General features: G+C 37.5%; 1 protein-coding gene across 24 annotated transcripts in view; it reads right to left on the minus strand.

Moving 5' to 3' along the window:
- Ccdc171 (coiled-coil domain containing 171) overlaps nt 1-25,311 on the minus strand; it is a 416,292-nt gene that overhangs the window by 357,420 nt on the left and 33,561 nt on the right. For 20 of the 24 annotated variants that reach the window (XR_012440431.1, XM_074051809.1, XM_074051790.1 and 17 more), the window contains one exon: nt 24,040-24,171. The exons of the other annotated variants lie outside the window; for them this stretch is intronic. Coding sequence is in view for 19 of the 20 variants with exons in the window: in XM_074051809.1 (XP_073907910.1) it covers nt 24,040-24,171 (132 nt within the window). In the remaining variant the exon portion in view is untranslated. The remainder of the gene's footprint in view (nt 1-24,039; nt 24,172-25,311) is intronic. 24 annotated transcript variants of the gene reach the window in all.

Consider the following 25,311-nt stretch of genomic DNA (forward strand, 5'->3'; position numbering starts at 1 on the left):
TGAGCAGTATTAATGTGAGCTCTTGGTACTTAAACTATTGGCATATATCTCTTAAAGTTGTAGCCACTAGATGGCTGTTTCATTTCGTTTTTAATTTTCAAAAAGTTTTCAAGTTTTCTCTGTACTATCGAAAGAAAAATAACTAAAGGTAGTCTTCTACTTAAGTCTCTTTTCCAAATAAAGTCAGAGCTGAATTCTATAGGAAGGTCAGGCATAAAATGAACACACATATCACAAGTATTTTCAACAATAACTAATCTAGAATCAGCATTCTCACATTAGGCCTCTTTCCCACCTTTCCCTGACCAGCATACTCTTTCTCATGGACATACACAGATATATCTATACATGCTTCCAAGAATTCCTAGCCACTCAAAAGATATCATCAGAATCTGGCTACGTAATTCCCAAATACAACTGTCTATCAAATAATGTAGTTGGGAAGTAGTACTTTCACACATGGAAGCATTTTTAATAATATTTAAGTACTAAACAAGTATAGTAAGTATAAACAGTATATAAAATACTACTACTATTGTACATAGTAAGTCCCTCTCCTTGAAGCAGTCAATAAAGCTAGTATTAAATGTCACAGTTAAATTATATGCCCCTTTAATTTACAAATACATAATCTCTAACTTCTAGTCACTCACTTAGATATTACAAATACTTTAATGTGAAAACACAACAACTTACAAGGTTAATCACAAAGTAAACCAAATAACTGGAAATAAAAACAAAATAGAGCCTATAATTAAGACATGCTTATAACCTAATTGGTGGCTAATTATTTCATATAATATTTATCAAACAGAATGGGCTAGGTATAGCTCAATGACAGAGCATTTGCCCAGCATGTGTGAGATCCTCAGTTCAATCTCTAGCACCAAAAAAAAAAAAAAAAAAATTCAAGAAGTCTCATGAGATTTACTTAAAAGAAAATGAGGAGACCAGACATGTGGCTCACAACTGTAATCCCAGCTACTAGGGAGGCAGAGATGGAGGACCACAGTTTGAGAATAGCCCAGGCAAAAATTTATCAAGACCCCATCTCAACCAACAAGCCATGTATGGTGGTTCTTTCTGTAATCCCAGTTAGTCAGGAGACATAGGAAGGAGGAGTGTGGTCTAAGGCAGACCCAGGTAAAAACGCTAGACCCTATCTGAAAATAACATAAAGCAAAAAAGGGTAGAAGCATGGCTAAAGTGGTAGAGCACTTGCCTAGCAAGCATGAGGCCCTGTGTTTAAACCTCAGTACAACCCCCCCAAAAAAAAGAAAGGAAGAAAGAAATACAAGTGATGGTCCACCAAGAATGAGCTAGGTGTAGAGAAATTGATGGAGGTGGAAGAAAATGTGACTTGTGTTAGCTCCCTGACATCCATAGGGCAGGCGGAAAGTCCCGAGGCTATACAGTCTTTAATCAGGCCCCCTGAAGCATAACTGCTTCCAAAAATTCCCCTGCTTGCAAACCTGCAACAAGTTCCTGTTCTTCAACTTGCCGAACACGTCGACCTGTTCCATCTGGTGGATCACTGACAATCAGTGCCCAACAACCCAGTTGTTCTTTGAAACAGATACCCTCCCCCTTTGATGGATGGTACTTCCTATAAAGCACACAACCCAATCTACCTGGGCTGCTGCACTCTGAACCTGAGAGTCAGCCCAGCAGTCTGGCCCCCCATAAATCTTTCTTTTCTACACGTGGTGCAGTCTCTGTCCATCAGTTCCTTGCATCTGGTGCTGAAATCCAGGAGAGGTTAACGGGACGCCTCTGCCCAGGGCTAGTCCCTTGGCTTTTGTGTCCTGCCCTCTCCAGAACCCAGACTGCCGAAATAACCCCATGTGCCTATGGACCATTTTGCCTTGCTGGCTCACCCACCCACCACTAGACTCCCTTCCACTACTCTCCACCTAATCTACTCCTCTCCTTGGACTCATAAGTGTCACCCTACTTGGGGCCGCCTGTTCTGTTTCTCTCAGTAGTGCTACATCAGGTACGCCTCCTACTCCTGCTGGGCACCCACCGCTTAGCACAGGGATGCCTGGCTAACTGACTGGGCTTTCTCTATGGATGGTGACCCAGGATGGGAATGCCTGCCTCTGGGAATCTGCTCTAGTGACACTTGTCCCTCTCTCTCTCCCCCTCTCACTCTCCCTCTCTCTCTCTTACTCTCCCTCTCTGTCTTCCTTTCTTCCACCTAGTGAGAGCTTGACAGTCCCCTCCAGCTTACTTTGACCAAACGTAAGGGAGGCTAGATCTTGACCTGATCTACATTGGCCTAACGGGTAAACTCACCAAGGCACCTATCTCTCTCTCTCTCTCTCTCTCTCTCTCTCTCTCTCTCCTTCCAACTACACCATGGGGACCACACACTCTAAATTTGATATAGCTAGGACCTTGGTCTCCAATAGGATATTAAGCCCAAATGATTAATCTTCTACTATAATACTGTTTGGCTTCAATACAAATTAGATAATCAGTCCCAATGGCCTGAAAACAGCACTTTTTACTTCCACACCCTTACTGACCTGGACAACTTCTGCCATCACAACAACAAATGGTCCAAGCTCCCATACGTCCAAGCTTTTTTGTATCTTCAGTCTTGACCCTCCCTTATTAAATCTTGCCACACCTTCCAAATTCTTCTTGCCCATGACAAATCCCCCTCAAACTCTGTGTCTCTTCCTCCCACTGACCCCCCTTCAGAAGATTCTTCCTTTACTTGTGACCTCACTGACTCAGTCCACCCACCTCCCAGCTCCTCTTCTCGCCGACCCTCCACCCCGACCTCTTCTTCTACCCCATCCTCCCACTGCTCTGACCTACCGCCTCCCTCATCCCCCGCTGGCTCCTCTAAACCCCCACCACCGTATTCCCCTTCCACAGTGGTCACTATTGACCCTGCACCGTCAGTGCCCCCTGAATCTGCATCTCCCCCAACCCCTCCTAAGCCCTCACCCTTCTCTTCTCTGTCAGTGTCTCATATGTGTTCCCACAACTCTTCCCAAACCTGGCCAGCCCATCTATACCCTCTCTGGGAGTGGCAGGAGCTGATGGTATTATCAGAGTCCATGTGCCCTTTACCATGACTGATCCCTCACAGATAGAGAAAAGGCTTGGCTCCTTCTCTAATGATGCAGCCTCCTCATAAAAGAATTCAAATATTTAACCCAAGCATACGACATGACCTGGCATGACATATATGTCATCCTTTCCTCTACCCTAAATTCGGATGAGAAGAAAAGAGTTTGGCTGGCAGCCCAGGAATGGGCCAATAATGTACAATAGCTCAAAAAAAATCAAATACCTAGGTGTATACCTAACAAAGGATGTTAATGACCTCTACAAGGAAAACTATAAACTTCTGAAGAAAGAGATTGAGGAAGACTATAGAAAGTGGAGAGATCTCCCATGCTCATGGATTGGTAGAATCAACATAGTAAAAATGTCTATACTCCCAAAAGTAATCTATATGTTTAATGCAATTCCCATCAAAATTCCAATGACATTCATTAAAGAAATTGAAAAATCTACTGTTAAATTTATATGGAAACACAAGAGGCCTCGAATAGCCAAGGCAATATTCAGTCAAAAAACAATGCAGGAGGTATCACGATACCTGACTTCAAACTATATTACAAAGCAATAACAATAAAAACAGCATGGTACTGGCACAAAAACAGACATGAAAACCAGTGGAACAGAATAGAGAACCCAGATATGAAGTCACACAACTATAACCAACTTGTCTTTGACAAAGGAGCTAAAAATATACGATGGAGAAAAAGCAGTCTCTTCAACAAAAACTGCTGGGAAAACTGGTTAGCAGTCTGCAAAAAACTGAAACTAGATCCATGTATATCACCCTATACCAAGATTAACTCAAAATGGATCAAGGATCTTAATATCAGACCCCAAACTCTAAAGTTGATACAGGAAAGACTAGGAAATACTCTGGAGTTAGTAGGTATAGGTAAGAACTTTCTCAATGAAACCCCAGCAGCATAACAACTAAGAGATAGCATAGATAAATGGGACCTCATAAAACTAAAAAGCTTCTGTTCATCAAAAGAAATGGTCTCTAAACTGAAGAGAACACACACAGAGTGGGAGAAAATATTTGCCAGCTACACATCAGACAAAGGACTGATAACCAGAATATATAGGGAACTTAAAATACTAAATTCTCCCAAAACTAATCAACCAATAAAGAAATGGGCAAGTGAAGTAAACAGAACTTTCTCAAAAGAAGAAATTCAAATGGCCAAAAAACACATGAAACAATGCTCACCATCTCTAGCAATAAAGGAAATGCAAATTAAAACCACACTAAGATTCCACCTCACCCCTGTTAGAATAGCCATTATTAGCAACACCACCAACAACAGGTGTTGGCGAGGATGCAGGGAAAAGGAACACTCTCACACTCTCAAACTAGTACAACCACTCTGGAAAAAAATTTGGAGGCTACTTAAAAAGCTAAACATTGATATACAATTTGATCCAGCAATACCACTCTTGGGGATATACCCAAAAGACTGTGACACAGGTTACTCCAGAGGCACCTCGCACCCATGTTTATTGTGGCACTATTCACAATAGCCAAGTTATGGAAACAGCCAAGATGCCCCACCACTGACGAATGGATCAAGAAATGTGGTATCTATACACAATGGAATTTTATGCAGCCATGAAGAAGAACGAAATGTTATCATTCGCCGGTAAATGGATGGAATTGGAGAACATCATTCTGAGTGAGGTTAGCCTGGCCCCAAAGACCAAAAATCGTATGTTCTCCCTCATATGCAGACATTAGATCAAGGGCAAACACAACAAGGGGACTGGACTTTGAGCACATGATAAAAGCGAGCACACACAAGGGAGGGGTGAGGATAGGTAAGACACCTAAAATAATTAGCTAGCATTTGTTGCCCTCAATGCAGAGAAACTAAAGCAGATACCTTAAAAGCAACTGAGGCCAATAGGAGAAGGGGACCAGGAACTACAGAAAAGGTTAGATCAAAAAGAATTAACCTAGAAGGTAACACACATGCACAGGAAATTAATGTGAGTCAACTCCCTGTATAGCTATCCTTATCTCAACTAGCAAAAACCCTTGTTCCTTCTTATTATTGCTTATACTCTCTGTACAACAAAATTAGAAATAAGGGCAAAATAGTTTCTGCCGGGTATTGAGGGGGTGGGGGGAGAGGGAGGGGGTGGAGTGGGTAGTGAGGGAGGGGGTGGGGGCAGGGGGGAGAAATGACCCAAGAATTGTATGTACATATGAGTAATAAAACAATAAAAATAAAAAAAAAAGAATTAACCTAGAAGGTAACACATATGCACAGGAAATCAGTGTGAGTCAACTCCCTGTATAGCTATCCTTATCTCAACTAGCAAAAACCCTTGTTCCTTCCTATTATTGCTTATACTGTCTCTTCAACAAAATTAGGGATAAGGGCAAAATAGTTTCTGCCAGGTATCGAGTGCGTAGGGGGGAGAGGAAGGGGGCGGTGTGGGTGGTAAGGGAGGGGGTGGGGGCAGGGGGGAGAAATGACCCAAGCATTGTATGCACATATGAATAATAAAAATTTTTTTTAAAAATGCAAAGGACAAGTTTAAATTTATCCAAAAGTAAAAAAAAAAAAAAAAAAATCCAGCTGTTACCCTACAGACTTGTCCTCCCCTTAATCCTGCCACTTTGCTTCCTGATGGAACACCCTTAGAACACGCCTGCTTAGAAATTCTAGAAACTCTTACATACTGTCTACCTCATCTATCCTGCTCACCCCTACGTGATCCTGATGTCTCCTGGTTCATAGATGGCAGCTCCTCATCAGAGGGCAAGAGACGCACAGGTTATGCTGTAGTGTCCCTTATGGAACTTACAGAATCTAGCCCACTCCCTTGGGGCACCACTTCTCAAAAGGCAGAACTTATAGCTCTCACCAGAGACCTCACTTTAGCTAAAGACAAAAAAGCCAGCATTTACACTGACTCCAAATATGCATATCACATTATACATCACCATGCAATCTTATGGAAAGAAAGGGAGTTCCTTACCACTAAGGGAACTCCCATTACCAACGGGTCACTAATCCTTAAACTACTCAAAGCCTTCTACCTAACTGCTAAGGTGGCAATTATCCATTGCAAGGAACACCAACCAGAAACAACAGAAATAGCCCAAGGTAATGCCTTTACAGACAATAAAGCAAAGAGGGCCAGCACCCAGACTCCTCCCTTGGTACTCTTTACAATCTCCCAAGAGTCAGCCCTATATATGCTCCAGAAGAGAGAACCAAACTCACCAACTTGGGAGCCACACCAGTATCACAGGGATGGCTCCTCCTGAGTGCCCAGGTCTCTCCTCAGGGCAGTCTCAAACCACCCCAACCTTCTTGGACCACCAGCTCCAGGACTCTATGCCTGGAGAAGACTAGAAGGTCAATTTTACCCACATACTCTGCTTAACTCCACCTTCTGTCCAACTAAAGGATGCCAATCTTCTATCTTCCTTACCTTTGATATATCAAAGGCCTGCTGTCAGGTATGACCTTTGGCAGCCATTTTCTGCCTATTCCTTATCATCCCTTTCCTTTTTAGATGCCTCCAGGATCACCTAGGGGGGCTCAGCAGACAGACTTTTCACCAGATGCTACTACAACTCTGTCCAGCCTACCAACAACTGGCCTTATCTTCAAATGAGGCCTAAGGGAAACTACCCGCCTCCAGTCCCCAGGGATCTCATACATTCCAGCCAGACCCTCCCCTACAGCCCCACTCAGCAGGAAGTAGCCAGATCTAGTGTGCCCATATTACAAACAAAAGGCTGGAATGTTAGGTTCCTGACATCCATAGGGTGGGCAGAAAGTCCCAAGGCTATGCAGTCTTTAACTAGGCTCCCAAAGCATAACTGCTTGTAAAACTTTCCCTGCTTGCAAATCCACAAGTTCCTGTTCTTCAACTTGAGGTACATGTCGACCTGTTCCATCTGGTGATCACTGACAATCAGGGCCCAACAATCCAGTTGTTCTCTGAAACAGATACCCTCCCCCTATGGATGGTCCCTCCTATAAAGTACACAACCCAACAACCCAGTTGTTCTCTGAAACAGATACCCTTCTCCTATGGATGGTCCCTCCTATAAAGTACACAACCCAATCTACCTGGGCTCCTGCACTCTGAACCCCGAGAGTCAGCCCGGTAGTCTGGCCCCCAATAAATCTTTCTTTTTTACACGTGGTGCGGTCTCTGTTCAGCAGTTCCTTACAACTTGTGATTCCCATTAACTAGTAAATAATATAGAGAGACAACATATAATCATTCCAAAGTCCATTATACTTAATTGAAGAATATGTCCATTATTCCATTTCAGTTTGAAAAAGACACATTCAACTGGGCATGGTAGGATACACCTGTAATCCCAACTATTCAGCAGGCTGAGGCAGGAAGATCACAAGTCCAAGGCCAGTCTGGACAACTTAGTAAGACCTTGTCTCAAAATAAAGTAAAAAACGACCAAGGATGTTAGCTCACTGGCAGAGTATTTACCTAGCATGTGTGAGACTCTGGGTTTAATTCCCAGTACTGCAAAAAAAAAGACAAAGACATTTTTAGGAATTCTCTACTGAAAAAATATTTAACATCAATTAAATTAGATGATTATATTGAGTTAAATGGCATTGGTTTTCTAATATTAAACCTGCCCTACATTAATTGGTATGAAACATTTTTATATCTTTTTTAAATTTTGCTATATTTGGTTGGCTAATGCTATATTATAATAGTTTTGCTTAGATATTCATGAGTGAAATTAGCTTTAATTATCTTTTTTTGTACCCTTGTCAGTTTAGTACCAAGATTTTTTTCATTCTGTAGAAAAGTTTATTTGTTCCTCAAATGTTTCTTTTTATTCATTAGTAAAGTAATATGGACTTGGAATTTTGACACTGACTCAATGTATTTAATGGTTATAGGACTATTCAAGTTTTCTACTTTCTAGTTCTTAAGTTAGTTGGGGGAATGAAGATAATTATGTACATATATATGTGCTTAAAAATCCATAAACATAATCCCATAGTGAAGATCATGGTTTAAAGGGCCTCTTAGGATGGCCCAATGGTAGAGTACTTATTAGCAAGCATGAGGCCCTGAGTTCAATCCCCAGTACCGTGAAAGAGGGAAGACGAGGGGAAGTAGGGAAGGAGAGGGGGAAAGAGAGGTGAGGAGAAGAAGGGGAGGAGAAAGAAAATACAGTTATGCTTTAAATATTTAAGAAATTTGAAAAAAAATTCAACATGAGAGATGAAGTCTAAAAACAAATGGGGGAGAAAAGACAGCTTCTTCAACAAATAGTGCTGAGAAAAATGGCTATCTGCCTGCAGAAAACTGAAACTAGATCCATGATTTCACCCTTACTAGTATCGACTCAAAGTACATTAAGGACCTTAATAGCAGACCCAAAACACTGCAGTTAGCACAGGAAACAGCAGGGAATACTCTGGAAACAATAGGAATAGGCAAGGACTCCCTCAGTAGAACTCCAGCAGCCCAGCAACTAAGAGAAAGGAGGGACAGATGGGACTAAGTGAAATTAAAAAGTTTCTGCACAACAAAAGAAATGGTCTCTAAATTGAAGAGACTACCCATAGAATGGCAGAAAATATTTGCCAATTGTACATCAGACAAAGGACTGATAACCATAATACACAGAGAAAAATGCTCACAATCCTTGGCCATAAAGAAAATGCAAATCAAAACCATACTAGGATTCTACCTCACGACTGTTAGAATGGCTATCATCAAGAACACGAACAACAACAAACACTGGTGAGGCTGCAGGGGGAAAAGGAACCCTAATACACTGCTGGTGGAAATGTAAGCTAGTACAACCACTATGAAAAACATTATAGAGTGTGGGGGAGCAGATTAAAGCCTATAAAAACTGAACACAAGTAAGACGAGATGCAGTTAATTGCTTTTACCTGTAGGCCGAGCTAGGCACAGCCCCTGCATGAAACAAAAAACAGGCAGAACAGCTGTGTCTCCTAAGTTTGGGTTCAGAGAAGCAGGAACACAGGTTTCTCCTGTTAATATGTCGTGCCCCACCCCAAGAGCCTCTGCTCCACCCTGTTTGCTGCTGTTTAGGCCCGCTGAAGGAGGGTTGAGGGCTTTTGCTTTTGCTTTGGGGGGGGGTCTTTACTTTGGGCTTTTGGACTTTTTGCTTGGCTTTTGGCTTTTTTGCTTTGGGGGGCTTTTTGTCTTTGAATATTGGGAAGAAGCTTTTACTTTGGGCCTTTTGGTGTGGGAAGCTTTTGGAAGGGAAAAAAATTGTTGAAGGGAAAATGCTAAAGGGAAAAGGGAAAAATTGGTGAAGGGAAAAGAATTGTTGAAGGGAAAATGCTGAAGACGGGATGATTGAAAGTCTGCACCAAGAACTTTAACATAGACTTCAGAAAGCAAAACTGAGAAAGAACTTCATACATAGGCCTTAGGAAAGCTAAAGCTAAAGAAAACCCAAAGAGACATGGGACAGTGCACAATGCAAGTCTAAGGACAGAGCCCTTAAGAGTTATGTATATGCAGTTTTTTGGCTCAGCTGCTGGTTTGCAAGTTTGAGCACTGAAGCTTTGAGACAGCTAAAGAGAGATGGGACAACGCAAGACTGGGGGCAAAAGATTTTAAGAGCGATTAAGCTAAAAATACGCTTAAGTGCAAACATGGGACAATGGGAGCCTAAGGAAAGAGGTTTGAAGCAAGGTTTTAAAGAACTGCAAAGAGTAAGGCCTTAAAGAATCAAGATAGAGAAAAGAAGCAATGAGGATTAGTGAGTCTCCAGCCGAGCATACAACACACCTGACCCCAACTTTCTGTCTGTCTGTCTATCCTGTGTCTTTTCTAAAATCTCCAATCGCCCCCAGTTAAGCCCAGTTAGGTCCAGTAATAATCAAGGAGCAAGACAGAAAACCTCACTCCAGTAAGGGAAGAAGCATGAGAAACAGCTCCCCCTTTAATGGAAGCTCCTTAATAAACTAAACATAGCTCTGCCATATGATCCAGCAATACCACTCCTAGGAATATACCCAAAGGAATGAGACTCAAATTGTAACAAAAGCATCTGCCCATCAATGTTTATCGTAGCACTATTTACAATAGCCAAGCTATGGAAACAGCCAAGATGCCCCACCCACTGATGAATGGATTAAGAAAATGTGGTACTCATACACAATGGAGTTTTACTCAGCCACAAAGAAGAATGAAATTTTATTATTCACAAGTAAATGGATGAAAGCAAAGAACATCATCTTAAGCGAAGTTAGCCGGGCTCTGAAGGCCAAAAATCACATGTTCTCCCCCATATTCAGATTATAGACCCAAAACAAATGCAGTAATATTACTGGACATGGGTCACACACTAAGAGGAGAACATGCACAGGAGAAATAGGGAAGGGAAAGGAAACATAAAACTTGAATGTGGTTGATGTGCTCCCTGTTGAAGAGTGAATAAAGCAATCTTAAATTAGCAGAGGCCACTATGGGAAGGGGACCAAGAAGTAGCAAAGAGGTCTAGTAGAAATGTACCAGTGTGGGTTGCAATACACATGTGCATGGAAGCAAATGCTAGGAATCTCTCTGTATAGCTCTCTTTATTCCAAACTAGCAAAAACGCCATGTCTTTCTGATTATCTCGTTTTTCTCTTTAACAAAATTGGAGAGGATGGAACAGGTTCAGCCTGAAAGGGGATGGGAAGGAGTTGTCACAATGTATACACATGTAAGTAAATGTAAAATTGATAAAATAAAAGGAGGGAAAAAAAAGAATTCATATTGGGGAACAACTCAGGTCTATTATCAACTGGAATTGAATCTCAAAAAAGCAGTTATTTTGTAATCAATCCAGATATTCATCCCTCCATTCAAATAAATCACAAAATACTTATAATGTCAAGTATATGTTTATTAAATATTCCAATGTATGACTAATCTTATTGGTTCTCTTTGAAATTCAATAAATAATAACTATAAATTTTAAAAAATAAAAACAAATTGGGGGAGGGACAACCTAGGAGAAACATATATAGAGAAGAAAAACACTTCAAATTATCCTCAGAGAACATAAGCACCTCTGGAATAGCAGAGAAAGGACCACCAAAACTCCTTTCCTCCATAAAAGCAACACAGGCAGAAACAGCCAAAACCATATATCTCATAAGTCTGGAAATAACTGAAAGCGTCCAATAATCCAAGAAGCACTTAACAAGAAATCAGCTGTGTCTCAGTAAAAACAACAATATTTGTGGTATTTTAACTTGCACTAGTTCCATCTTCTCTCCTATCTAGCTTCATAACAGTAGTACCTATAAAATCTAGCAGTCACTGATGGGAGGGAAGAAAGGCAGAATAAGTTTAGAGTTCCCCAAAATCCCCATTCTTTGAAGGGATTGGTATGATTTCACCTGCCCGGCAGCAACCTGAGAAACTCCTTTCTCAAGACTTGTCGTTATTTGACTCCACTGTGTGTAAACAATTAGTGGTAACTGTTTTTGATCACTGGTGTCTAAGGTAGAAATGCCAGCTGGGGCTAAGAAAAAGCTGACTAGAGCCCTTAAAAGAAGAAATTGAGTAGTAAGATATCCATAGGGTAGGAAGGCCTCAAAAGCTCCAACATATTCCAAATATGGAAAGCCATGCAAGTACAGGGCTGGGTATATGCCCAGGAAAGACCTGAGAAAACCCTAATCTCTCATCTCTTGCTTTGAGGCTCTAAGTCAGCAAGAAATGAGAGCTAAGGCAATTATAATTTGGCTGCAGAAGCATTGAATGTATACACCAACACAAAGAACACTTCAGCAAAGGCTAGAAGACTTATTTGTTCAAACCACTGACAGAAATCTCTGCCCAATCATTAGCTGATCATTTGCAAACCATTTGCATTTACTGACTATACATTACAAATACAGACTTCAACAGATTCAGACCAGAAAAGACACAACCAAAGACATGATAATATATTCATCATCATTATTCATTAGGGAAATGCAAATCAAAACCACAATGAGATACCATTTCACATCCGCTATAATCTAATAACGAGTTGTTGCAAGAATATAGAGAAACTAGAATACTCATACACTGTACAGCAGCATTAGAAAACAATCTGTCAGTTCCTCAAAAGTTAAACATAAAGTTTACATATGACACAGAAATTCCACTCCTGGGTAAATACCCAAGAGAATTGAAAACCTGTATCAACCCAAAAGTTTGCACACAAACGTTCAAGTAGTACTATTCATAAGAGGTAGAAATAACACAAATGTCTATGAATATGATGTCATATTCATACAATGAAATGTCTGACTATAAAATGAAATACTAGTATATGTTATAACATTAGTAAGCCTTGAAGATATCATACTAAGTGAAAAAAGTCAGACAAAGTCTATATAACTACATAAAATGTGCAGAATAGGAAAATTCATGAAGAGGAAAATAGGTTAGTGATTGTCAGGGGGAAGACAAGGACTACTAACAGACATAAGAGGATTTCTTGGGATAAACAAGAAAACATTCTGAAATGAAATAGCTCTATGGTGTACAACTCTGAATATACTAAAAAATTTTTAATTGCATCTTTTTTTTTTTTTGGTGGGACTGGGATTTGAACTCCTGACTTTGCGCTTACAAAGCAGGGGCTCAACTGCTTGAGCCATGCCTCTAGTCCATTTTTGCTGTGGTTATTTTGGAGATGGGGATCTCTCCAACTATTTGCCCAGCCTAGCCACAAATCACAATCCTCTGATCTCAGCCTCCCAAGCAGCTACAATTACAAGTGTGAGCTACCCACACTTAGCCTGAATACTATACTTTAAAACGGTGAATTTTGTAGTATCTCTCTCTATATATAGATCCTCAGAGATAAAGCAAAGCCAGCATGCTAGAAAAAGGGAACTTTCAGAAAACAAAAACTAAATACTAGAAATAAAAAATATGAAAGGATAAACGGAAAAAAATCAAAAGAAGAATTAGAAAATAAAATTTTTAAAACACCAAAAAAATTAAGAAAAAATATGAAATTGAAAATAAGAAAGATAATTCATGGATCAGTCCAAAGTCCAACACTCAACTAATTTAAGGGTACTATACTTAATGTTATATTAGGATGATAGATATTGTTGACCCACATAATTTTATCAGAAGGTACTTGCTGTGAGCTATTTTACCAAAACTTTCCTTCACTATCTACTGTGTTGAGCTAAAAGTTAACTTTCCCACAGTGGTAGAAAATATGTCGATTATTGGGCATTTGCCAATAATGAGTTTGGGTACAACAAAAAGCCTGGAAGTTTTATTGGTAAAAATGCTGATAACTCCATATCAAACTTAGGTATTTATATATAAACATTTTACTTTTCAAAGCATAGTTATAGTAGGTTTTAAAAGTCCATGTAGATGAATGGATTTATTATTGGGTCATCTATTCTTCATCAGGGTCATGTATAGAGTAAAACACAGGTTATTTTCACTCCTTACTACTGAAAATAATACTGCAATGAAAAAAATAAATAAAAGGTACTATACAACTGTGAAAACACAAAAGAAGAAATCATTAATTAAATAATTCAAAACAATTTCTAAAACTAATTCACTGTAAATCTGACCCACATATTTAAAAGAAAAAAATTCTAATTAGACATAAAGGATCAGGAACCAGAATGGATTCAGATGTCTCAATAGCAACACTGCTAGATAAATGGAAGTTAAAAATCCTGTTGGTATTCTTAACGAAAATTATTTTCAATCCAGAATTCACACTTAGTTCATCTTCTGTTGCTAATAACACAATACCACAGACTAGGTAAGTTATAAAGAAAGGAGATTTATTTTGCCTCACATCTGGTAATGGCCTTCTTGCTGGCAGAGTCCTGTCATGGCACAATATATCATATAGCAAGAAAGCCAGGAAGCATTTGTGTATACTGGTTTCTCTTATATTCTCATTCATTCATTCATATTCATTCTCTCTCTCTGTCACTCTCTCTCTCTCTTTCTCTTCCCCCCCTCCACCATGTAAAGCCACCGATATTCAATCAAGGGAGTTCCATCCTGATGACCTTCTCTATCCTAATCAACACACAAAGCCCCACCACTAAACACTATGGCCAGACTACGTTTCTACCCTCATAATACCTCACAATGGAGATTAAATTTCAACGAGAGTTTTCAGAGGGGAAAAAAACTATATTCAAGCCATAACATATAACCAACAAAAACTTCAATTAAATATGAAAATTGAATAAAGGCCTAGCAGGCATTCCTAGTTTGAAAGAATTTACTTCTCATTCACCATTTATTATGAAACTACTAGAAGATGTGCTCTACCAAAATGAGAAAAGAAAGAACAAAAAGACACAGAATTCAGGTAAAAGAAAATCCAGTACAGAAGAGGAGCAAAACAAATTCCTGGCGTAATGGGATAAGGAAATTTCAGAATGACAGCCTAGAAAGCACTATCTGTCTATATCTGAATATTATAGCTTATATTAAAGACATATTGAAAATTATAATCATCAGTTATCAGTATACCAACATAAAATGCCCAGGTGAGCCCTGTCTATCTTAAATGTGGACTTGGCTTATACTGACCATATATTCATTTTTCTCTGTGAAAGTGTTGTTCTCATGTGAACTACTCCATAGACCTGGAGTAGTTCCCTGGCTTTGGGAAGCTTCTTTTGATGCCAGTATTTCTACCAAATGCAATGCTCCTGGAATCAAATTTTATAGACCTAAATTTTATAAATAAAGTTTAATACTTCAGTCAATGCATGGAAAACATTAAATCTATCCTATGTAGATGTGACCACTGTCAATCTTAAATGTATTTGTTAGTTTCTTTCTGTATATTTTCCTTTTTCAATGTTTTTTACTCAGCAAATTTACTTCACATCATTTTTGTTAGTTTTAGGTTAGCATTAGCCTGTCTTCACCATACAAATGATATAATACAACTGAATTTGCATAATATACATTCTAAATTTTATAAAAGGATACATGTATTCTAAAAAAGGTAGATTATAATAGGTAAGTAGATATACAGATAGATATATCAGTTGCTCCATGAGCAAGTTAATCTAGCCTCTTTTTTTTTTTTTTTTTTGGTGGTACTGGGGCTTGAACTCAGGGCTGACACCTTCAGCTACTCCACCAACCCTTTTTAGTGATGGGTTTTTTAGTGAACTATGTGTTCAGGCTAGCTTCAAATATGATCCTCCTGATCTTTGCCTCCTGAGTAGCTAGGATTAAGGCATGAACCACCAGCGCCCGACCTGCTTATCACTCTTAAATTCTTCTTTTCTTTTTTTGAGCAATAAAAGAAGTTTATTTTTAATTTTTTATTATCATATTATTGTTGTACTGGGGATACACTGTGACACTTACAAAAGTGCTTATAAAATATCTTAATTAAATTCACCCCCTCAATCATTCTCCTTTATCCCCCCCTTCTCTTTCTTAGAATAGTTTCAATAGGTCTCATTTTTCTGTTTTCATACATGAGTACATAACATTTCTACCATATTTACCCTCCTACACCCTTTCCTTATATTCTCACACACACACACTGGTACCAACCCCAGACAAGACCTGACTTACATTCCTGTCTTCTGTTTTTGAGGGAAAAACACATTTTTGTTAGTTTAAGTAGTTATACAGTTTCATTATGACACTTCCATGTATGTATGTATTGTATCCCAAATTATTTCATCTTGCCATTTTTCTCCTTTTTACCTCAGTCCTCTTTTTATGGTTATTTTGACAGGTTAAAAATTCTGTATTCATTCTTATATAGAAAGTATATCAAACCATATTCACCTTAATTACTTCCTTCTTTACCCTCCCCCTTCCATTAGTGCCCTCCCTTTAGAGTTACCTGTTTTTCATTCTTGTCCTTCATTATTTAGGTGTTTGTTCACTACTCACTGAGATTTTTGCCTGTACATGCACTGTGCTTTAGCCAATATAGCCCCCTTCTAATGTACTTCCTCGCCCTTTTCCCCCCGTATGTTTCAACATGTTTCCTTGTGTCTTGTTTCTACACAGATGTGATATATTTCATTATTATTCACTATCTTTCTTTCCATCTTTTCCTCCTCCCTTGGTCTCCTCTACCAATCCCATTGTTGGATACATATTCTGTATATATTTCTAGATATATAATTTGCTTGTATTTTTATTGGGCCTGTATTCCACATGAGAGAAAATATAAGGCCTTAAGCTTTCTGAACCTGGCTAATGTCACTTAAGATGATGTTCTCCAGTTCTATCCATTTACCTGAAAATGGAATGAAAAATTTCATTCTTTATGGCTGAAAAAAACTCCATTGTGTATAAACACATTTTCTTAATCCATTCATCAGTCGTGGGACCAATTCACTTGCCTCTGGTCTCTCTACTTAGGAGTAAGTGCCTGTGCTCTTACTCCTTGACTATAAATTTATAAACTAAATGTGATTTATTCCAAAAGTTTTTTCTTTTTTTGACAGTTCTGGACTTTGAACTCAGAGTCTTGCATTTGCTAGGCAGATGCTGTATACCACCTGAGCCACTCCACCAGCTCAAATTTTATTTAATGTAATGATGCATAACTTCAATTAAATTGCTCCCTCTAGTGACAATGCTAACCAATCTTTCATAGATAGAACAGCCCTGTGGAGGCAATCACAAAGTTGGCAATTTCCACAGTGACAGGACTGCCTCAAATATTTGTCTTCAAACTAATTTGAAATAAGTTTCAGTTATTTTGCTCTATTTGAATGGAGTAGCATTTTCTTGGTATCAAAATGTCCTAGTTTTCTTGTCTATGTATAAGCTAACAGAGATGTTTTCTTTAATTGCCTCTCAACTATACATTTTATATCTTTTAAAAAATCTAAATATACAAGTTTTATTTAAAAATCTATTTGTGCTCAGAACCCTATAGCTCTTATAGCAGATGTCTTGTCCCAGATAGGCAAACTTGGGTAGCCAACCCAGACCTATTCCCTCTTGTTCCTCTTCAACAGTTGTCAGCAGAAAATATGTGAATGTGGTCTCCTCATTAAAGTGATATCTTTTTAAGTATTAAGAAAGATGCTTAAAATCCATTATTATTGTATGAAACTTTTCTTTCTACTTAGATTAACTTCAAAAGATCTGAAAAGAGATTGCTGAAGAAGTAAGCAGATATTCAAAAGAAGTTGTTTCCTTTCTGTACAAAAGCTTTTTGATGTTATATCATTTGTCTATTTTTCTTTTCTTTTTTTTTGCTTGGTGCTGAGGACCGAACTTAGGGCCTTGCACTTGCAAGGCAAGTGCTCTTCCACTGAGCTAAATCCCCAACCCCTCATTTGTCTATTTTTGCTTTTGTTTCCTGTGCTTTTAAGGTCTTGTCCAAAAATCTTCACCCATTCCAATATCATGAAGCATTTCTCCTATGTTTTCTTCTAATAGTTTCATTATCTCAGGTGACCGTTAAGCCCTAAATCCATTTTGAGTTGATTTTTGTAACTGGTGAAAGATTGAAGTCTAGTTTTACCTTCTGCATGTATATAACCAATTTTCCCAGCACCATTTATTGGAAAGACTGTTCTTTTTCCAATATGGGTACTTTAGCATCTCTGTTGAAAAACTAGTTGATTGTCAATGCACAAGTTTATGTGTTTTGGTCTACACATCTGTTTTTATGCCAATACCATACTGTTTTGCTTACTATAGCTCTATAGTATATTTAAAGTCAGGTAGTGTAATGCCTCCTGCTTTGTTCTTCTTGTTCAAGACTACTTTGACCTAGCTGAGCACCAATGGTTCATGCCTATATGCTAGCTACTTGGAAGGCTGAGATCAGGAGGTTTGTAGTTTGAGGCCAGCTTGGGCGAACAGTTTACAAGGCCCCCATCTCCAAAATACCCATATAGAAATGGACTATGGAGGTATGGCTTAAGCAGTAGTGCACCTGCTTTGCAACCACAAAGCCCTGAGTTCAAACCTCAGTTCTTCCAAAAAAATTTTTTAAATATTACCCTTGACTATTCAGAATTTTGGGTGGTTCTATAAAAATTTTAGAACTTTTTTCTAGTCTGTCAAGAATATCACCACTATTTTGAGAAAGATTATAGTGAAGGCTGCTGGTGTGGTTCAAGTACTTACAGCACCTAACTAGCAAGCATGAGGCCCTGAGTTCAAACCCTAGTACTACCACACACATACACACACACACACACACACACACACACACAGACGAATGCATTGAATCTGTAATCACTTTACTTCTCAACAACTGTATATATACTAAACACATATCTATATAAACAAAAATGTTAGATACTCACAGAGCACTGTAATGATCTGAAACTGAAAAGAACTAAAATCTCAATAAGTTAGGTAATGGTTAATTGTAACACATAAACAGGATAAAATACTATACTTTAGTTAAATTGAGTGAACTAGAGATACTTTATTAACATGGATACATCTCAATGCTAAAATAGTATGAGGTACTATCAAAGCACACAGAAAATTAAGCACAAAGTTTACAATCGTGGTTATGCTGTGGGAGTTGGACAGTGGTGGGAAGGACAAGTCATTCAAAATAGCTAGTTTCAGTGATTAAAACAACTTATTGTTTTTAAATCTGAAGAAAATATGACAAACACTAACATGATATATGTAATTGATATGTATTGGCTATATTAATGGTACTGGTTGGTTATATTGGATTTTTTATATATTCAAGTATTTAAGTACAGAGTTTTATCAATGTTACTTATTATTTTAGTACATATGTTTTATCATAGTCTTGGATGTATTATAACATAGAGAAAATTAACTTGTTGCCCACCCCAAAAGAATATATTTAACTTTAAATCTTTTGTCACTGAATTTATTTTGTAAACAAACTAAAAACCTATCTGAATCCTTAAGATATAAAAGTAAGAGTGATATGTGTGTACAATAAAATCATATTATAGACAGTGAGAAGGATTGTGAGTTTGAGGCCAGCCCAGACAAAGTTGGTGAGACACCTTCTCAGAAACAAAATACAAACAAATGGGTTGGGGTGTGAATCAAGTGATTGAGCCCTCGGTTCATTCCCCAGGACCAAAAAAATTAGATGTTTGAAATTGAGAGGTTTTTTTTTTTTTTGCCACTAGAGGGAGTTGTTAAACTTAAAACATTTTTAAATGAGGCCTGTTTTTGAACTGGCATTTAACATCACAGAAAACCACACTGTGCAGCTAGAAAATAAACTTATTTCCACATCTTCCAGAAATACAGACCAAAAGTATGATTCTTTGTATGTATTTTATGAACAGCACTTCTCAGAATCCAAAATATGGCTCCAATTCTAAAGAATTTTAATTATACTTACACAAGCATAGTTAAAAAAGCATCAGAGGAAAAGTCCTTCTAGCTTATAAAACGTATCAATATAGCTAGCTACAACTTAACCTAATGTGTTTATTTCCTGAAAGATCCAGAACAAGTACCTCTTCTCTAAGTCCCCAAAGCCAGCACAGTTCTACAGTCAAAAACAGTGAGTTGCTGTAGAGTATAAACTGGCACTGTGTGTCAGACCTATCATCACTATAAATCCTGTAAGCTTACAGACACAGCAAATAGACTCACAGCTAGGCATTTACACAGGAGAGTCACTTATACAACTACCCAAAGACATGGACAAGGATGTTAGTAAATCTTTTGTTGTTGTTTTAGCTTTTTGTTGTTGGGTTGGTTTTTGGTTTTTGGTTTTTTGGGGGGGAATGTTGATACTGGAGATTGAATCCCGGGCCTCACATATGCTAGGAAAGCACACTGCCCCCAAGCTATATCACCAGCCTAGTAAATCATTCTTAATTAGAGAAAAAAAAAAAAAAAACTTTTTTTTTTCCCACCACTATGGCTTGAACACAGGGCCTCGCTCTTGCCAGGCAGGTGGTATTCTACCACTTGAACCATTTCACCAGTCCTCTTGTGATGGGTATTTTCAAGATAGGGTCTCACGAACTTTTTGCCCAGCTGACTTGGAACATTGATCATCCTGATCTCTGCTTCCTGAGCAGCTAGGATTACAGGTGTGAGCCATGGGTGCCCAGCTAGTGCAAAAAATTTTGAAAGAAATAAATGTCCATCAATAAGGGACTGCTAAAATACATTACAAAAACCCACATGACAGAAAAACCAAAAAAGGAAAGCATGGACATCAAAAGAGAGATGCAAATGTACTACTGAGGTGCAGAATTTCACTTACATAAATAAATTAGTATGCGTTTATACAGCCTTAGATAAAGAGTGGAATGAGAAGGGAAAAAGGGAAGGTCTTAACTTTCTGCTTTTAGATTTCCTTAAATTAGGGACATTATAACAATGAACACATTTAATTTTATGAATTAAACATTTCCAATTTGAAAAAAATAAAAATTTTTAATATATTTTAGCTAGAAAAAATAGGTAGAACTAGTGCCACAGTCATTTTTATGCCATTTGCTAAGAGGATACCAGTAGACAGTTTCCCAAGAAATCATAAAGAAATGCTCCTTACTGCCCATGATCATCTAAGACAAACTTCTAAAACACTTCCTTTTCATGTAACTTCCTCCATGTTGTCCCCACATTCCAGGTCAGTCTCTGACATGTTTGACATGTCTTAAACCTACAGATACATACCTAAGCCTGATTCTAACCCTTTCTTTTCTGCCCCTCACACTCTTGCTCCTCTCTCTTTAGTTCATGAAATTATTCTCTATGTACATTTCCCAAGCCATCACAAATCCCCCTCAATCACTAAGTTATTCACTAGAAACATATTAAACTTAGTCAATGAATGAGGAAAAGATCATTTTATTCTCTAATTGGGCTACAGAATTTTAGAAATGCAGTAAGTACAAAAATCACATGTATTCATCTTCTAAATGTTTCAATCCTATTGACTGACCTACACATAGATATGAACTAGAAATATGAAATGATGACTTAAAAATAAAGTTTTACCACAGACTGTCCTACACTACCTACAACACAATCATGGCAAATAAGCAGCCTTGAAGTTCACACTGTAATTGTAAGAACAGAGAAAAATAAATGAATTTTTTTAAAACAATGTTAATTTTTAAATACAAATTTTAAATAAATAAGATATATTTTTCAAGATTGACATAAGTACTTTGTTCTCAAATTACCATGGCCTTGACTTGTTTTGAACTTTCAGATAATGCTAAAGACATAGGAGTTTTATGTTTTATCAAAAGAGGGGATGGGTTTTAAAAAATGAGAAACACAATCTTAAAATGAGGTAATTTTTTAAGGTAAGTTCAGTAAGAATTTACATTAGTCTTCTGAAGAGGTATGCCTGTTTAGCACTCTAATTCCTGGGAAAGAAAAGGGATATGGCATTAAATTAAGATTTTCTTTTTAGAATGGGGCTGAATTCTAAAGCCCAGATGAGAGAAATACTATAGTAGCTTTGTCTGTTAAAGATAGGGTTTCACTAAGAAGGTTTTTTTTTTAACTTATTTTAAAAACTGAATTCCCTAAGAGAGCTACACAAAGAGAACACTCACTATATGATACCAACACCTAATTATAGGATGTGAAACTAAACCCAGCAATAGCCAACAGAGAAAAGAAATTTTTACCCTATCCTTCAAGTTGTTTTAAAAAATGATTTAAATATAAAGTCAGGTGATAGTTTTTTAAACTTAATTTATAAAAGTAAAAAATTTTTTATGTTACTATACAGAGGGCAACAAACTAAAACAAAATTCTAAACATTTTGGTTACCAATATGGTAAAATTTATCTTCCAAAATCACAAAACAAGTATTGGTGATAAAAATCAGGGAGTAAAACTCCCCCTTCTTCTCCACCACATCATAATTAAAGACTGACATGGAACTTTAAATTATTTTTGGTACCTTGAAATATAAAGTTGTATAGCCACGTTTCATTTAGTATTTATAGGACTGACCAGGAAAATGGGCCAAAACTATATCATACACAGATTTAAATACAAGTCTTAGAATTCTGTTTTATAAGTTTAGGCCTCTGGCTGATAGCACTACAGATTTCTGAGTGTTTAGAGATGAAGGGATTATTTTGCTCTACTTAAATTTGTTCCAGGTACTTGCTAAGACAATTATTACCAACAGCTCAAATATCATCTACTCTGTGAAGATGTTCACAGTCTCCCAGGCAGCTAATCAATTTCTCTTTTATGGTTCCATAGCATTTTGTTCAAAATTTTATTACAATATATTTTCTCACTTTTGTATGCCTCTCTATACTGAAAGATATTATATGACAGAAAACATACTTTATTCAGTTTTTACCCTGCTCAGTAAGCAGTTAGGGAATGAACGAAAGAATGAATGAATCAAATAACTAACTATGCAAATTACAGACTTAGTATACCAAGAGATCTACAGAAGGAATATATCTCAGTGTCTTGCTTAACATGTGTGAGGTCCCAGGTTCCATTCCCAACACAGCAAAAAAATAAAAATATAAAAATAAAGAGTGGTTATACTGTCCTTCCTGATTCTGCGGCTGGAGTGAATGGGAAGAAAAAAGTTGTGCAAAAATCAAAGGTTTGGGAAGTCATGGTTTTGTTAATATTCTGAATACTTACATATACAACAAATTCATTATTGCCATGGTTCACTGCCAGCTTTCACTCTTAAAGAAATAAGGTACCTATGCATGTTTTTGGCAAGCTTCTGCCTTGCAAAGTTGTTTACAACAGAAAGTTACTTCAAAATTTATTTTAGGTGGATTTTTTTTCATTCTTGTGAAAATACATGTATTGAACATTTCCATAAACATTATTTCAGTTTGTAGGTTTACATGTAAAAATTACATAGACACATTGTCTTACACAGAATAAATAGTGGAAGAAGTGAATTTTTAAATTAGTTGATTACTGGGTGTTTTCCTAAAGGGGATTAATCATTCACAAATATCCTTTAAAACGTACAATAACACTATTGACAGTTTAAACTTCTCCTATCTCTCCTTCTAAGAAAATGCAAAATATAGCCAGGTGTACACACATGGCTCATACCAGTAATCTAGCTATTTAGGAGGCTGAGACTGGATGATTACAGGCCAGCCTGGGCAAAAAAAGTTTGCAAGACCCCATCTCAGCAGAAAAGAGTGGGGAATGGTGGCATGTGCCTGTCATTCTAGCTACAGTGGTAAGTCTCAAACAGAAGGATCCTGGTCCATGCCAGCCTGGGCAAAAAGCAAGACCCTATCTCCAAAATAACCAGAACAAAAAGGGCTGGAGGCAATAGAGCCTCCAATAGAGGCTGCCTGGTAGCATGTAGGCCCTGATTCAAACCTTAGCACCACAAAAAAAAGTGGAGGTGGGGGAGCATGCCTTGGAATGAAAATCTAGAGACCTATACTCTTTCCTGCAACAATCATTCAGTCTGTAACCTGAGAAGTCAGTGATTGTTAAATCTCCAGGTGCTCATCTACAAAAAAGGGCTAGATGTAATTAGTAACTCTCAATTAGATATCTGAAGCCTTGTGGATTCTGGGTGTTTATGAGGTGGACAAACAGAAGATAATTAGTAATTTGTACTTCTTTAAAAAGAGCTAAAAATACTATGCTACATGATTTGTAAGGGTCCTTTATTATCCAAAATCCTACTATTCTATCTCTTTCTATTATTAAAAAGTGTTACAAGTCTTACATCTTAAATTAGAAAAATAAAATACCAGATATATGTATATATATATATATATATATATATATATATATATATTCTCAAAAAAAGTAAATTAATTGATGCACAGAAGTCACCCAGTTCTAACAGTAATGGTAAGTTTATAACAGCTGCCCTATTGTCATGCAACAACAGATAAAACAGGACCTTCCAGAGATCAGAGACAAGGAATTATTTTCCATTTGAGTGAACTAGTGAATTATCCCAATATAATTTTAATTTCATAAGCATTTCAAAAGCATTAAGGAACTGAATTAATTCTAAAATACCTGTACTATAAATTGTAACTCTCTTCTTTCTGCTTCCCATTGTTCTGCTTGTAATCTAAATTCCTCCAGTGCTGTCTCTCTGATATGAGACTCCATCTCATTCTTCTCTTGCTGATGTTTTTCCAATGCTTTCTTTATACAGATAAAATCTTGTTTTACTTTTATATCAATAAAGGTTATCTTTCATTCTTCAAGCCCAGTTTAAATGTACATAGGTATTCTCCTCACCTATAGACTGCTAAAAATTCATAATTCATATTAAAATCCTTGTTAAACTACAATTCAGATCATTGGAATGTATTTCTGAATAAGAAGTTTGGGTACCCATTTAATTTAAGCAGCAAGTAATATATGCTTGTGTGTATAGACAGATTTGACCCAGTTTTTCTTAAAAAAAAATTAACTGCAGAGGTTAATACCAACTGCATTATATGAGAGAAGACAAAAACAGATTCCAGTTAATAGGGAAATCTCTACACATGAACAAATTGTTTGGCTTACGCCTGGTAATTTATATGCAAATACAACCAAGAACAATGTATTTCCAAAAGGGGAGGCTGAGCACAGTGGCTCATGGCTGTAATCCCAACTATTTTGCAGATGTGAGGATGGCAATGAGAGGCCAACCTGGGCAAAAAAAAGCAAGGCCGCATCTCAACAAACATGCTGGGGCTGGAATCATGGCTCAAGTGGTAGAGCACCTGCCGTGCAAGCTGAAAGCCCTGAGTTCAAACCCCAGTACCACAAAAAAAAAAGAGCTAGGCATGGTGATACATGCCTGTGAACCCAGCTATTCAGGAGCACAGGTTGGAGGATCACGGTCTGAGGTCAACCAGGGTAAAGAATGTGAGAACCTATCCAAAAAATATCTAAACAAAAAGGGCTGGGGGCATGGCTTAAGAAGTGGTAGAGCACTCAAGATCCCCAGTTCAAACTTCAGTGCCACCACAAAAGGGGGGGTGGGTTTGAAAAAGAAAACAAAAATGTAAATCTAGATAATTTAACTAATTTTTTGTTATACAGATAAACAGTATTTTTTAAATGTTTTTCCTTTTGCATTTTCCTAGGTGTACCAAATTTATAAGAAATCTGGTTCAAACCCTTAATGATATAAAGTTCAGGTTTCCTGAAAAGATCAACTTTCTAGCCCATAGGGTTTAAAAGTGAGTCTCCAATAACATAAGGAGAAAAATTCTGTGATTTATATGCTAGAGAAAGAAAGCTTTCTTATTGTTTTGGATCTCTTTTATAAATATTACCCTAATAAATTTT

The sequence above is a fragment of the Castor canadensis genome, chromosome 13 (genome assembly GCF_047511655.1).
Source record: "Castor canadensis chromosome 13, mCasCan1.hap1v2, whole genome shotgun sequence".
Lineage (NCBI taxonomy): Eukaryota > Metazoa > Chordata > Mammalia > Rodentia > Castoridae > Castor > Castor canadensis.